At 37.9% G+C, this 15,013-nt stretch overlaps 2 protein-coding genes across 2 annotated transcripts; one reads left to right on the forward strand and one right to left on the reverse strand.

Annotated features, from left to right (window-relative positions):
- Window positions 1-1,701: 1,701 nt before the first annotated feature.
- On the forward strand, window positions 1,702-8,790 carry LOC140924470 (dnaJ homolog subfamily B member 11-like). The gene is made up of 9 exons (XM_073374495.1): window positions 1,702-1,781; window positions 1,867-2,023; window positions 3,715-3,818; window positions 4,586-4,718; window positions 5,396-5,621; window positions 6,008-6,065; window positions 6,803-6,914; window positions 8,301-8,460; window positions 8,723-8,790. Exons 1-9 carry the CDS (start codon window positions 1,714-1,716, stop codon window positions 8,776-8,778), a joined length of 1,074 nt encoding a protein of 357 aa, XP_073230596.1. The 5' UTR covers window positions 1,702-1,713; the 3' UTR covers window positions 8,779-8,790.
- A 759-nt stretch (window positions 8,791-9,549) lies between these two features.
- LOC140924468 (solute carrier family 52, riboflavin transporter, member 3-B-like) lies at window positions 9,550-13,672 on the reverse strand. The gene is made up of 3 exons (XM_073374494.1): window positions 12,622-13,672; window positions 11,480-11,667; window positions 9,550-10,849 (listed from the first exon to the last, which is right to left on the reverse strand). Exons 1-3 carry the CDS (start codon window positions 13,637-13,639, stop codon window positions 10,658-10,660), a joined length of 1,398 nt encoding a protein of 465 aa, XP_073230595.1. The 5' UTR covers window positions 13,640-13,672; the 3' UTR covers window positions 9,550-10,657.
- Between the last annotated feature and the right edge of the window lie 1,341 nt (window positions 13,673-15,013).

A 15,013-nucleotide genomic window follows, 5' to 3' on the forward strand; every position in this document is an offset into this window, starting at 1 on the left:
TGTGGACAAAATAGTGCCTCTTGTCCATACATTACTAACGGCCTCACAAGTTATACTTTTCACGCTACAGCTGAAACACTCTCCATCACTTCACACATTACTTGTAACACTAAAAACGTGATCTACATGGTTCACCAAAGGTGTGGTTCACCGTTGTAATTTACAATATATAGGTGAAACTAAGCGACGTCTCAAGGACAGATTTAACGAACACAGACGTACAACTGACAAAACTAACATTAAATCTAAACCCATTACTGTTTCTGAACACTTTCTCTCTCACTCTGACCATTCTCACGAGGGATTCTCATACTGACATGCAGTTAATCTCACTAGAGCATGCTAGAGGACCTAGAGAAAATTCATTCTTCTCAGTTCGTAAGGCTAGGGAGGCGCATTTGATAGATAAGGCCATGACACTTGAACCTAATGGCCTAAACTGTCGTGACGAATTAATGTAGTCGATATCCTTACTATTTTTTCTTTTCCTATTTTTGGTGTTGTCTGTTGTACGTCATTTCCGCCTCTCCCTTTTAAACAATTTTTATTGCGACATTCTATATCTATATAATATTGTGATTCCTATCATAACTTCAGTAACATCTGTAAACCTGAAGAAGGCTGGTATGGCCAGCCCAAATATTGTTAAGAAAAAACAATACAGTTACACGTTGTTTCATGTTCTGTTCAGCTTTGCAGCAGCCTTTGGACTTCTCGTTTTGGTATTGTAACCACAGCTATTGTAGAACAGTGTTTGGCAAGTTGCAGGGTGACAAGAGCCAGGCACGTTTGGACGTTTAGCCTGAATTTTGTTCCCTCTCAATGGAGGATAGGGCTACCCTGCCTAAATAAAGTTGACTTGACTTGAATTGGCATCGCAATAATATTGCAAATATACCCCGGGGGGGGGGGGGTATCCCCCAATATAAGCCATATAGACCATATAGGTATGCGCCGCCCAAAGGGTAGGGTTTTGCGCTGTTTTGGTCTAAAGACTTTGTTCTTTTTGGTCTGGAATCGGGTATGGTTTTCAAGGGAACTACGGGAGTGTACGAACGTATTTATTCGAATTCGAAATGGATTTTAAGAAATCTTTTTTGTTGCTGTTCTAATCTTAGTAATGATGACATAATTTCTAAAAGGCCAGGTCTAAGTATGGATTTTAGAGGCCAGACCGTCTGAAAACGGGTGTGAAAAATGACATTATTTGGTCTCAAATAGGGTTAGGGAGAACCGGGGGGCACACCCTTGCTAAGAATTCCCAGGAATACCCCCGGGCAAATACAGCCGGGAACCTCGATGAACGGACCTCTATATAACGAAGTCCTTGGTAAAACGATCGATTTCCTTTACACCCCAATATTGAAATACATGAAAAAGAACCTCGATATAACGAAACCTCGTTACAGCGAACAAATTTTTCCAGTGACTTTGGTTCTACAGCCGATGGCGAAATACACCATCAGTGGTACAAGTCAGGGTAATCGGCTCCTGTACATGTACTATGTAAGTTTACAGTCATTCCCGAAACAGAAAAAAAGGAAAAGTCAGTTCTTTTTCTCTCTTTTTTTCCAGAAACTAAAAACATTTAAAGGTCTCCCCAGTACTCGGTAAGCTTTGCTCGGACAAGCAATCCCGAGGGATCGTTCCCGCAACTCATTCCATTTCCCAGAATCCATTAGCATCGTTTCTACCAAAAAAATTGCCGGTAAAATGGCGGAATTCCACGTGTATTTCCTGTCTCTCCTAGTTTTATCTTGCTGTTTGCAGATTTTAGCTGGGTATGGAATACGTTTTCTTCAGTTTTGGTATGTATTTTCTTGGCCTATCATGTGTGATGTTTTGGTTCTACTTTTGTTTCTGCAGGAGAGATTTTTACACGATTCTAGGCGTCCCTCGAGACGCCAACAAAAACCAAATCAAGCGAGCTTACAGAAAATTGGCGATGAAGTGGCACCCTGATAAAAATAAGGATGACCCTCAAGCGCAGGAGAGATTTCAGGATTTAAGTGCTGCATATGAGGTTTGTTATCAAAATATATATTTCACCAGTGTTAATTTAATCGTTTAGACTTCCAGAAATTCAATCCGCAATGGAAGCCATGCAGTGAATTATTCAAGCAGTTTTCTATACGACTCCACGTTTTTTAAAATCCGAGATGCAGAGAATATAGATCCTATTTGGCAACATATTATGCCTTCAAGTTGGTTCGGTGTAAAAGTATTTTAACTTTAAAAACCGGGCTAAATGAAAATGTTTAGGTGCCCGACACAGGTGGTTGTCAGCTTGAAACTTGAACTTTTATTTTTATGTACAAGAAAACTTCAAGGTAAACCATTGAATATTTCAAACGACAGCTTGCTTTCACAGCTTTCATTTTTTTAATGACAGAACGAACTGATTTTTCAGTTATCTTGCTGACGTTCTTAATTCAAACCGATGAATTATTTTTGCTTTCGTGCAACCCATTTGTCAACAGACGTCGTATTTAAACTGAAGTTTTTTTTTTTTACACAATGCTTGCACAGTAAATGTGGCACTGTACCCAATGAAATAAACTTACTCAATGTTTCAATATTATTTATCGTGACGAAAATTCAGGCTTTTATGTATCAGTTTCGATTTTTAGCATCATAAAATTCTCAGAGAAGTTAGTCAAATTATTATTTTGTATTATGCAAATCGCTCAAGGTGTCGATCTGTCATTGGTCCACTTTGTAGCAATGTGGCCTGTACGTGTAAACAAGATGTCACACACGCAAAGTCTTTCAGTTGGTTTCATGGAAAAGATACAACATGGCTTTTAATTTCCTGGCATTTAGGAAATTTTAAGTACTGTTTTGAATACTTGTTGATTAAATGAGTGACAATGAGTTACTCTTGTCTTTTTTATTCTCATGGAAGAAAAAAAAAATGATAATAGTGCAAATGGCCCAAGCAAGCAAGCAAGCATGTATAGAAATAAAAGTTCTATAATTTTGTGATTCTTTTGAGGAAAGAGGTCATACTGTGTGCAAAGGGAACCAAAAGTGGAGAAAAGGTCTTTATAAAAGAATCATTAAAGAATGAAGTCTCCTACACAACTATTCTTTGTGTTTATTGCCGCAAAGTGCTTCTCCCCACCCAATCTGTTTTGGGCTTGTAATTTTGAGTAGCAAATGAAATTTACATATAATCTAGCTAGTTAGAGCATGTGTGCAGCATTTTCCACTTACTCTACTGTCTATGTAACAATACAATTATTTGAAAGCAAAATCAATATACTTTTTTCGGCAGTTAGGAAACTTGGTATACCAAAGTTCCAAGTTAATTATAACCTGACGAAGCCAACAGGTTGTAAACAAAAATACTAGAATTTAACCTAATGAACAGGCAGTTTTTGATTGTTTTCTAGGCATACATTATTGTATCTTAACATAAAAACCTCAGCTTTTCTCCACTCCATCTGTTTTATTGAAAATCCATTCTCAGTTATAAACTGGAATTTTCCTTGTCTTCCATCAATACTTAGGCTCTAAGAAATGGAGAAAATTTTGAAACAAACTAAGTTGAATACCTATTTAACTGAGAACAGAATTTACCTTCTACAAACATATCAGCTAATAAATTAGAATACTGGATTTACAGTAAGAGTATTTATTATAGAATTATGGCAAAATGAAAATTTTATTATTGGACTCAACTGGACTGAATGTGTGTCATTCTACCTGAAGGTATTAACTGATGATGAGAGGAGAAAGGTGTATGATAATCATGGAGAAGAAGGACTTAAAAATATGCAGAGTGGTGGAGGAGATCCTTTTGACCCATTCTCAAGGTATCGTAGTGTCAAGTTCTACAACTGTATGACCAGGGTTTTCATTAAGATTTCTAGTAGCACGAGAAAGGTGTAACGTTACAGGAGAATATTTGAAAGAGGCCCACATCTGAGTAAAAATAGCCTTAAGCTATTGAACGTTAGCCAGAGAATTCAGCGTAGTAAACGGGGAATTCTCCAATCTCCGATGCCTAATGAATACCCTGTTTGACATACAAGATATCTTGTGGATGTTGATGCAGAGTCGAGGAATGATGGGGACTGACTGAATCTTGGTCTTGTGGACTGCAATATTACCAAGGATGGCGTTATGCAAATTAAAAGATTAAAAAATTACAGGGTTTGCAAATTTTGTTGATGAATGGAGTCAGTGTGACTTCTGCTTCACAAATTTTGGAGTCATTTTGGAATATTTGGAGTCAAGTATCACAACGAAAAAAGCCATTTTCAGACTTTCCAGCACGTGGCATGTATACACTATTGTGAGGGATACTCACAATGGGAGTGGCTCCCTGTTTGTTACCAAAAATTTCTGGAGTCGACATGACTCCCTCTGTAACCTCAGTGGAGTCATCTGAACAATTTTGGCATAAAATATGCCAAATTTGGCGTATTTGCGAACCCTGAATTAATTCAAGAAACAATACGAGCTCTCAGACACAATAAACATTTTTGGAACAATTTTTCAATGCAAGGCCAAGGAATTGCTCACAGGTTTATCTGTTCATGTTAATGATATCATGCTATTTTTCATTTGGCATTCACAGTTTCTTTGGAGGGTTTGGCTTTCATTTCGATGGCGCCCAACATTCTCATGAAAGGGAAATTCCCCGTGGAAGCGACATTGTAATGGATCTGGAGGTCACGCTAGAAGAGCTTTATAATGGCAACTTTATAGAGGTGATTTCTAAAGTCAATAGAAGAGAATTATACCATAAATATCCTTAATTTACTGCATTTGACATAGAAGAAAATCTAGGGGCATTTTTTGGGAGTTTCACTGTGAGTCGAGAAAATTCATGATTTTTAAGAAAGTTATTTGGCCTCTTAATTTTAGAGTGGTCCCTTTTTTTGCTGGTAACAACCACCTTATTTCGCCTTATTTTCATTCAAAAGACTCTCGTTTACCATGTGTTTCTAGCAAAATGGCTTCCTTTCCCCCACCCGCCCCCCCCATTTCCTTGCTCTGCCCTCCCTTGCATGCCCCGTGTGTTCTATTGCACCCAAATTGTCGTGTACAGGAAAGGACCAGTTGGAGTGTCTGCCACACAGGCTGTCATTTTTCATGAAGTTTCTGTGGTTTTTGTGGGAGGAGCATAACACTTCCAACAACAGCTGCCAGGTAGTGCCCAGCTTTTGACAGCTGATTGCTCCTTGTTGAATCAAAAGGTGGATAATGCTATTCACTGGATAAATCTCTGTCTAGTGGATAGCACAATATTGGCTTCCCTAATACTTTTCCGCTGGGTAGTGATTTGTCCTGTGGATAGCACTATCCAACATTTGATCAACTGGGCCCTGATTGCTCCTATTTGAATCAATATACTGTTATTTAAATTTTTTCCCATGCCACCCAGGTATTGCGATTTAAACCAGTTAAACAGACAGTTCCAGGAACAAGGAAGTGCAACTGTCGACAGGAGATGAGAACAACACAATTAGGGCCTGGAAGGTTCCAAATGTCTCCAGTTGACATCTGTGATGAGTGTCCTGCCGTCACTATGGTTACAAAAGAGAAACTCTTAGAAGTTGAGGTAGAGCCTGGTATGCGTGATGGCCAGGAGTATCCATTCATTGCAGAGGGTGAGTATATAATATTGTTAAGTTACTCTTTATACCTTTAAATTTCAAGAGTGATCAACAGCAGTTGTTGTTTACCAACATTAGAAAATGTTACGAGAATAAAGAAGACAATTACCAAAGGGAAAATGTTTTGATCTTTTTTCTCAAATTCTCTCAACTAATTCCTAGAGGAATTGTATGGAGGTCAGTCAAGAGAATTGTTAGGTGGATATTGGGGCTTTGAGCCATAAAATAAAGCTTTAATTAGGAGAATTTGTTTGAAATTCAAAACATTGTCTGCATTAAGCATCCACAAAATTCAAACATTTTCAAATTCCTGTTTAATTGTGTAGTATTTAGAACTGATGCTCAATATCTCTGTTATTCCTTTATTTATTATTTTGCAGGTGAGCCTCACATTGATGGTGAACCCGGTGATCTGAAATTCATTATCAGAGAATTAAGGTATCAATCGCACGCAGTTTGTTTTTGATCGTTTAATTTGTAGTGCATAATTATAGATTTTTCTTGCTGCATAATGTAGCCTCCTGGAAACCTTCGATCAATTCAGGTTTCTGGGAAACTTCCCACCTACCCCTCCCCTAAGCCATCATTATTGTGCCCTAAGTGAGAAGTATCTGTTGATGTTAGCCTAGGGGAGGGGTAGGTGGGCATTTTCGCTAAAACCTAAATTGATCCGAAACCTTTTCATTGTGGCACTAGCCCACAAGTAAGAACCTACATTTTCGTGCCATCTGGGAAATTTGCTTCAACCAATCAGAAGCACTACCAAGATCTGGTCGTGACGCTTCATCAGTATGGAATTTATGCGCTCGTTTCTGAGATGTGATTTTGCAGGGAAACCAGTGTTGGCGTCAGAAATCTCCACTGTGGGGCGGCACTGTATCAGTTTTGTTGGGAAATTGTTTCTTATATTATTTTTTATACTGCTTCAGAAGGCTTGATGTTGTTGTTGTAGAAATGTGTTATCTATTGTAATTTTGTGGTGTAGACATTGTTGAATGTCTTTTCAAGCTAATGGTACAGCGCATTTCATCCGGTGATTGAATTATCAGCGAAACCAAGAAACTACATATTTGTTGAACTGATCAATGAAATTTATTATTGATATGTAGAACCCATCCCATGTCAGAACTGCCCAAGTAAGAATGCTTGAACACACTGTTTGTTTGCCTCAACAGACATGATAGTTTTAAAAGAAAAGGGGATGATTTATATACAAATGTGACCATAACTTTACTTGATGCTTTAAATGGATTTGAGATGGACATAGCTCATTTGGATGGACATAAGGTAAAACTGCTTATAATACAGCTACTTCAATAAAAGCTGTCAGATTGCTTAGGTTACAAGACTTCATTGGCCTTTTTTGAAACAAGAAGAGAACTGAGCAGAAATGCATCCCGTAATTTTCCCTGGAATCGTTACTGGAGACGTGCCTGTCAGCCATTGGCTAATCCCTGGTAAAAGACCCAGAAGTCTTTGTGAAAGTTGACTTGCTCCAGTTTTTTTCTTGTTTCTTAAGTAGTGAATAGCAATAAAAGTACTGTAGTGTGTATCATCAGTTTTAAAAACTTGAGGTAAAGCAGCTGAGAGTTTCTAAACCTGATAATACACAACTGCGAGTTTTTAGAACGGCTTGAAAATCTCTGGTATAGATCAACTCATTCTTGCACTTTATCCAAAATTTTTATGGGTTTGGGGTTATTTTGGTCTTAAAAATTGGATGTTAAGTTTGGCTGTGTCTTTATCACATATAAAGACTCTCATTAAACATAAATTTCTTTTATTTTTTTCTTTCTGAATTATTTGAGATTTTGAAGTATTGGGTAACTTCTTTGAAAACTTTACCAAACACAGCTTTAAAGCAAAGTATTATTCTTCTGTCATGAAATCACAAAATGTTTAATGTTTGGTATGTTTCAAACCATCCCATGGCACTAAATAACCAAGAAGGAGGTTTGACTTCAAAATTGAAAATGATTTCCAGCTACCCACATATCCTCTTAGTCTTGTTGGTTGGGCTTGAGGCCTTGAAATCTTGTCGCTAATACAGGGTTGTCACTAAGATTTTAAAAATGATTTCCAGCTACCCACATATCCTCTTAGTCTTGTTGGTTGGGCTTGAGGCCTTGAAATCTTGTCGCTAATACAGGGTTGTCACTAAGATTTTAAGTTGCCAGGTGAATACAAAAAGTAGGCAGGGAATGAAACAGCTAGGGGCTTCTTTTGGTTCTACTTTTCTTCTATTTTCCTTCGAAAGTAGCAGGGGGGCACATTCATAGTAGCGGGGGGGGGGGGAATCTCCGGCCCCCACCTCTTAATGACAGCCCTGTAATAATACAACCACTATAACCTTTACCATGATTATGATTGAAGCGTGAGTTAAAATGGTGTAGCAAAGAGGCCAGTTGCCTACATGTACCAGCGAAATCCCAGTGGTGATGCCATGTGTGGGTTGAGAATATAGTTGGTTCTTGCATTTCATTAGCCCCCAGGAGATTTTTCCTTGGGTTCTCCAGTTTCTCCTACCCTCAAAAACCAACATTTTCAAATTCCAATTTGATGCATAAATATTATGGTCAACAAAGAACCACTACAAAAGTCATTTATGTAGTACCACTAAATGATTGTTTTTGTTATTTATTATTGAGTTATTATTATTTAATTTCCTGTCAGGTACACTTAGTGCGAGAAAAAATAACTTGGCCAGGAGCTCGTATTAAAAAGAAAGATGAAGGAATGCCAAACTATGATAACAACAACGCTAAGGGAGATCTTTATATTACATTTGATGTTGAATTTCCAAGAGGAGGCCTCGAAGACAGTGAGAAAGAAGGTATGTCCCATAGTTAGTAATTTAAAACAGTTGATAAAAAATTATTTTCTTCTTAAGAAACTACAGCAGAACAAAGTTTAAAAAATGTCAAGGTAATTGCAAGAAATAAGTTGGCCAAAGATTTTCATCGTCCAAAACTCAAGTAGCACAGCTCAGCTTTTCACTACCAAGTAAAGAGAGAGAATTATACTTTAGAAAGAAAATACAGTAATTCTTGTTAAATTAAGTCATTAATGTTGTTGTTATGTGCATTTTGTTTCAGCTCTCAAGACTATTTTGAAGCAACAATCTCAACAGAAGGCATATAATGGACTTTAGAGACTTGCATAATTTTTATTGTCTTTCAATTTAAATGACTCTAATCTATTTTCCAGTTTTTCAATAGCTTCTGAAATACTTTTGAAACTTAACCACTTTAGAAAAAAGGATACAAAAAATTACCATTCATGGAAATATTGAGGGCCTTAAAAATGTAAGCCTAAGGTAAGGTTTGTTATATCGACATCTCATTATACATTTATTTTGCTCTTTACGTTGAAGGTACCCCGATGATTTGCGATCAGGCCAATTCTTCCACACTTCAGTTTCCTACCAGATCTGTTAAAAATCTCAGTCAAGGAGTAGATTTTTTGCAAAAGGAATTAATTGTATCCTAATGTCATCAATTTTTCAACGGTGTGGTCATACAACTGTTTTGAACATTTAAACAAAGTTTTGTAGATTATAAATTATTACATGTATGAACATTTTTCAATGTTAAAACCCTTCAAGTTCCAATAGTGACCAACATCAATTTTCTCCTAACGTTTTCCATACATCGTGAAGACAAGAAGCTTAGGAGAATTGATACAGTAGTCACCAAGGAAATGCTATGATCTTTGATCAAATTCTCACAACTTATCCTTCGAGGAAAAGTTTGGAGACAAGACTAGAGAATTTGCATGTGGATTTTGCGGCTTAAAGGGTTAAGGTCAAATTGTGGGTAGCACTGAGACATGAACAGTGTGACTTGTTTGTACTGGGTTACTGTTGTAAATATAGCATAAAATTTATCAAAGAAAAAGTAAACAAAAAGTTCCAGTTGTTGTTTTATTCAGGAAAAAAATCAGTGATAGTACTCCTTTCTTTTTGGAACAATAAAAATTAATTATTTATTATAAACATTATTATTGCTACAGTGGAACCTTGATATAACGAACCTCTATATAAAGAAGTCCTCGGTTTAACAGATGATTTTCCTTACCCCTGTAATAGTAAAGTATGTGAAAAATAACCTCGTAATAGCGAACAAATTTTGCCAGTCCCTTCACCCTTTGTTATATCGAGTTTCCACTGTACTTTCATTATCATAATGATGATGATGATGATGATGATGATTTATTATTATTTTAATTTTTTCAATTGTTTCATATGCACCTACAGTTGTATCACACATTTTGAAATGAATTACTAAAAAAGACATCATCAGCCACAGAAAGGGAAACATAGTAACGTTTGACACAAACATGTTTCACTTCCACTGATCTAAACTACAAAACATTTTATGTACACTAAGTGTAGTGTTTTGTAGTTGTAATCACCTTGTTTTGTCTTGTAATCACCCAAGAAGATACCAGCTTGCACCCTATCCAAAGCCAAATGAGCCACCCAAGTCATAGACCAAAAATCTGATGCACATGTAAGAAGATTTTTCACAATTTTTACATTCAATATTGAGCCAATCAAGCTACAAATTAATAAAGATTGAAAAATGCCCCTGGTTGTTGTCAATAAAAAGATAACTGCAGTAATATTTCAGGCTTTCTGATAGGGTGCAGAAAGTATTGGTTAATTAAGCAGGAATTGCAGGAGGCCACATAAAATTGTGACAAAAAAAGGTCTGTTGTGTAGCAAATCATGCTATTCCAGAGTATATTTCACTTAGAACATTACTGTTCTTACATTTAGTTTCACACCATCGTAAGAAATTTCAGGAGTTCTACATGCTGTTGCCAATTTAAAACCAGACTAACCTCATCGTTATTTTCTTTTGTTATTTTGTTCAGATAATGCATTTTTTTATTATTATTGAAGATGAAATTTTTTGTGGATAATGCCATTAGATTCAAATATTTGAGATCAAGTGTGCCAAATAGCACTTTGGTCTAATAATCAGAAGTTCATACATTTTTTACCATAATTCTGATGTCAGCTAATATTAACTTTTTGACTGGTGAAAAACCTTTAAAATATTAACGAGTGGAAACATGACTATTGCCCCGATAAAGGAGCCTGTCTGTATACTGATGCCACACCAGAATAATGCTCGGTAACCGTGGTTGCGCATTATTGTACAAATGGACAGTTTGGTAAAGCTGATTAGAATACCACTTATGATGCTGACGAAAATCTGCAAGAAGAAAACAGCGAAAGACATTTTTTCAAAACAGGACCAAAAATGACCTCTGTTCCAAGCAAATAAAATATGAAACATAACATTGGTTAATTAGCTATACAGTCCCAACTGGCAAAAGGCAAGGCAATTGGAAATTTACAAGTGTGGACAAGGAGTTACTAAAAATCCCCCAAGCAGGGGGGGGGGGGGGGGGTGTACTTCTATATTTGGGATTTATAGGTATGTAGCACTTCAGAAGGTATGGTTTTCACAAAGGCAAGCAGTTTAGTCTGGGACAGGGTATACAAATCAGACAGTTTGGGTCTTGAATAGGGTATTATTTTCCAGGAAACTGGTTAAAGATTCTAGTTTAGACTGAGGAAACCAGGAATTGACACTTAACTCAGTTTAATACAATAGCAAAGAAAGCACTGATAGATGGAAAATAGTGACTCTTCTAGGCTCAGGAAAGATTTGGGCAGTTATATATATAAGTCTAGTAAAAGGTAGCAAAATTCAGCTGAACTAGGTCTGGTATAGGCTATTAAAGTTTTCCAGGGTTCCAGTGGCACCACCCTAATCCAAAAATTCCTAAGGTACCCCCTCCCAGAATTAAGCAAAACAGACATTAATATCCATACTTACTATAAGTGCACTTCCCAGATCTGAATTGTAAAGTGGAGGAGTTGGGCTCAGCGAAGCAAGTATGAGGATGTAACCACTTAGAACTGTATAAATACTGGCCAATACGGTCACCAGTGTTGGTGAAGAACATGGGATCCATAATGCAGCAAAACAAGTCAGGGCACTGGCAATACTGGACAAAGTAGCAACTGTTGATGAAGGTTAATAAACAGGTGTCACTCGGTTTCTGGTAAAACACAATAACTTGGTTTTATCAACAGCAGAGGTTGAAACAACAGATTATGCCTATTGCAGCAAGTCATTCAGGTGGTACAAAACTGCCATGCTGGAGAACAAGGGACATATTGGGAGGAGACAACCAAAGCAGATAACAATTTTAGATTATATGAGCTCCTTGTTTTTCTCTTCCCAGTGCGACGTTTGCTTTCTAGCATGGCATACCAAAACACATTTTTGGGGAGGATGGGGAGTATGTCAAGTAATAATAATAATAATAAATAAATAATAATGATTTGAAGGTAGCACATCCACAAAGTGGTTCTTCGTCTACCTGATTCCTGGTCAAACTGGAATTTGGAAATGTTGGTTTTTGAAGAGAGGGGAAAACCGGAGTACCTGGAGAGAAACCTCTTGGAGCAAAGGAGGAAAACCAACAACAAATTCAACCCACATGTATATGGCGCCAGCTCTCTCATCACTGCGCCATCGCTTGCTCCCCAAAAGTAACTAAAGTAGGTACCAAGTTATGATGTTCAAGCAGTGTAGTCAAGGACTGAAGGCATAGAAAAACTGCCACTTATAAGCCTCCCCAGAACCAATCATAAACTCCCCCAGTTATTAACTCATCTACCTGTAAACAAAAAATAGATCCGATTATATGAATTTGATTTCACCTATGACCTTCAGAGCTTTTATTAAAAGCCAGTACATGCAAAATGTACTTCATAAGCCATGCTATAGTCTGTTTCCTTACTTCCTCCCTGATCAAGGTCACTGGTGATTCTGAGGAGGGGAGGGGGCTATAAACCCCAACACCCCTCAGGGTGGGAGTTACGGCAAATGAATTTGGCATCTCAGCAAGGTAAAGACGTTTCTGGAAAAACATCTGAATCCACTAGACAAAATCAAAACCTGGAATTTACCTAAATGATAGGTCTTGTCTCCATATGGCTCACTAGCATAAGCTTGAATTGACGGCAATACACCATTTGACAGGCAATTGATCCATGCTTGAATACACAGGAGAAAAATGATTTTCAGGTTCATTGCATCCCTAACTGACTGGCAGCTGCTATGTTTAGGATTTACGTAAGAGTCCTGAGTTGTAGTTGGATCATGACCAGACCTAGCAGGTTTAGGAAAATCCTCACAGAGAGGCTGAGTTTCATCACCACTTTCTTTTGTATGTGCATTTGTAAGGGTGATTTTCATCACGTGTTGTCTTTTAGCCACGGGTAAATAAATCAATGCCAAAAAAGCCAGACCACAAACAACCATGATTGAAAACAAGAAAAAGAAAAAACCTTCAGGACCAAATCTCAAACCATCATCTTTGGCGGTGTGCTGATGGGATGAGGAATTGGTTGCATTCGTCGTATTGTAGCTTCCGCTTCCGCTTCCTATACCTTGACCAAGGGCAACAAAAGCGGGTAGCAGACCACTTGATGTTTCCCCGACAAATAAAGCGCTCAAATAAAACGAAGGGAATAACGACATAAAAGTTAGAAAGACCACAGAGGAAGTACAGTCGACGATAGCCAAGAAAAAGGATAGGATAAAGAGAGCTGTACTGTGTTTATCGCCGCCGATGTAGCTTGTTTTGTTCCAGTAGAATCCAAGCAAAGCACAAGCAACCGCACCGACTGAAACGATGAACGGAATTGCAGTTTTTTCGTGAACTTTCTTCGGAGCAAAATGATTACCTATGGCGTAAACCAAAGGGCCGACATTAGCGAGCTGGATTATTACCGTCAGATACGATGGAAGGTTCCATCCCTCGGGAGAATCTTTGACCAAAACTGGAAGTTCAACCCATAAACCGTTCACAGCCACCCACGAACCCAGACCAAAAAGGCAAATCAATACGTAGGTTGGCCACGAAACTTTGTTATTTGAGAGGAAATCCCTCCAGCGGGAAATCATAGTTTCTGTCTTTACCATGTTTCAAGTTAGAAATTCTCCTCCGTGTGTTGGTTACATAATGTCTGTTGCAACTGACCAAAAAACACTCTCACGTGACGTAACATATCATATCAGCCAGCGGTTCACCTATGAGAGATTTTTCATCTGTATAAAAAACACGAAAATTAAACATAAAATGCTGAAGAATTTTTCTGAGGTTTCTGGAGCCAGGCCGAGAGGGTTGTACTGATTTAAGTTCAGAGAAAGAAAAAAAAATACTTGTCTTGAGTTCATGTCCTCCGTAAAACATGAAATTAGGTAGTTTCAAGTTGGTGTTGTGCAAAACTGCAAAGAATGTTGTAAACAAAAATGTTCAAAAAAGTGTACTACGCGTGTAGAGTTGTTATTTCGCGTATTAACCTGTTTCTTTTTTGACGTTCTTGTAGCCATTAACCTCGTAGTTGCTTTCGTTGCTTAAGCTCCCTATTCGGTAGGAAAGTCTAGCAATTACAGCGACTGCAATCAGGAGACTGCAACAAGAACGCCCAATAAATAATTTGAGGTTTGATGAGCAAAACAACAACAGGTTGACGACTCTGCACGTGCAGCACACTTATTTTGCACATTTCTGTACAGTCACTGCACGACTTCGCACGTGAAATTTCTTGAAAGGTCGTAATACAATAGGCGACATGTAGCTGCAACACCTCGCCTAGACAGTACACTCTTTGTGTTCAGGTCCGTCAACGCGGCCGTAATGCTCGACACTTTACAACGACAAACTGCTTGTCCTGGATGGAACTGTAGAATTTTTGTGTCTTCGTAACAGGACTAACAGGATTCTGTTGCCCCAACAAGTTGCACAATTTCAAACTGATTTAAACGTTTCTCTTTGCCGTCATCATTGCCAAAGCTCCCTGTGCGTGACCTAATAACAGTGTTTTCCTGGCTGAAGATGACAGCAAACATGACGAAAACGTTAAGGTTTGTTTTTTTACTTCTTCAGTGGCCAGGAAGTCCGGCTTTCAGCAATAATTTTCTAAATTACTCAGTTTTCAATTTCTTTGTCTGTCTGTTCAGTGTTTGTTTGTTTTTGTTTTGGAAATAACAGTTTGGGACTTCTTGAGTTTTGCTCTTTTTTTAGATGATGAATGTAGCATCACTTTAGAGTACAGGAGGTAAGAAACGATAAATTAACATGCATCATGTCACACCGCTTTTCAAAACCCGGAGGGGAACTCCCTATTATGACCTACAAGGGGAGCCGGCACCGCCAGAAAGGGGTACCATTTTCAGGCTTCAGTTTTATGAAGGGGTAGGGATTTCACTAGTTGAAGTATATGAGAGGGTAGGGAAATCTGTGTCAGTTTGGTCTGTAAAAAGACCTAAAAGGGCCAACAGAAGGATTTTATG

Source organism: Porites lutea, chromosome 14 (genome assembly GCF_958299795.1).
Source record: "Porites lutea chromosome 14, jaPorLute2.1, whole genome shotgun sequence".
Taxonomy (NCBI): Eukaryota; Metazoa; Cnidaria; class Anthozoa; order Scleractinia; family Poritidae; genus Porites; species Porites lutea.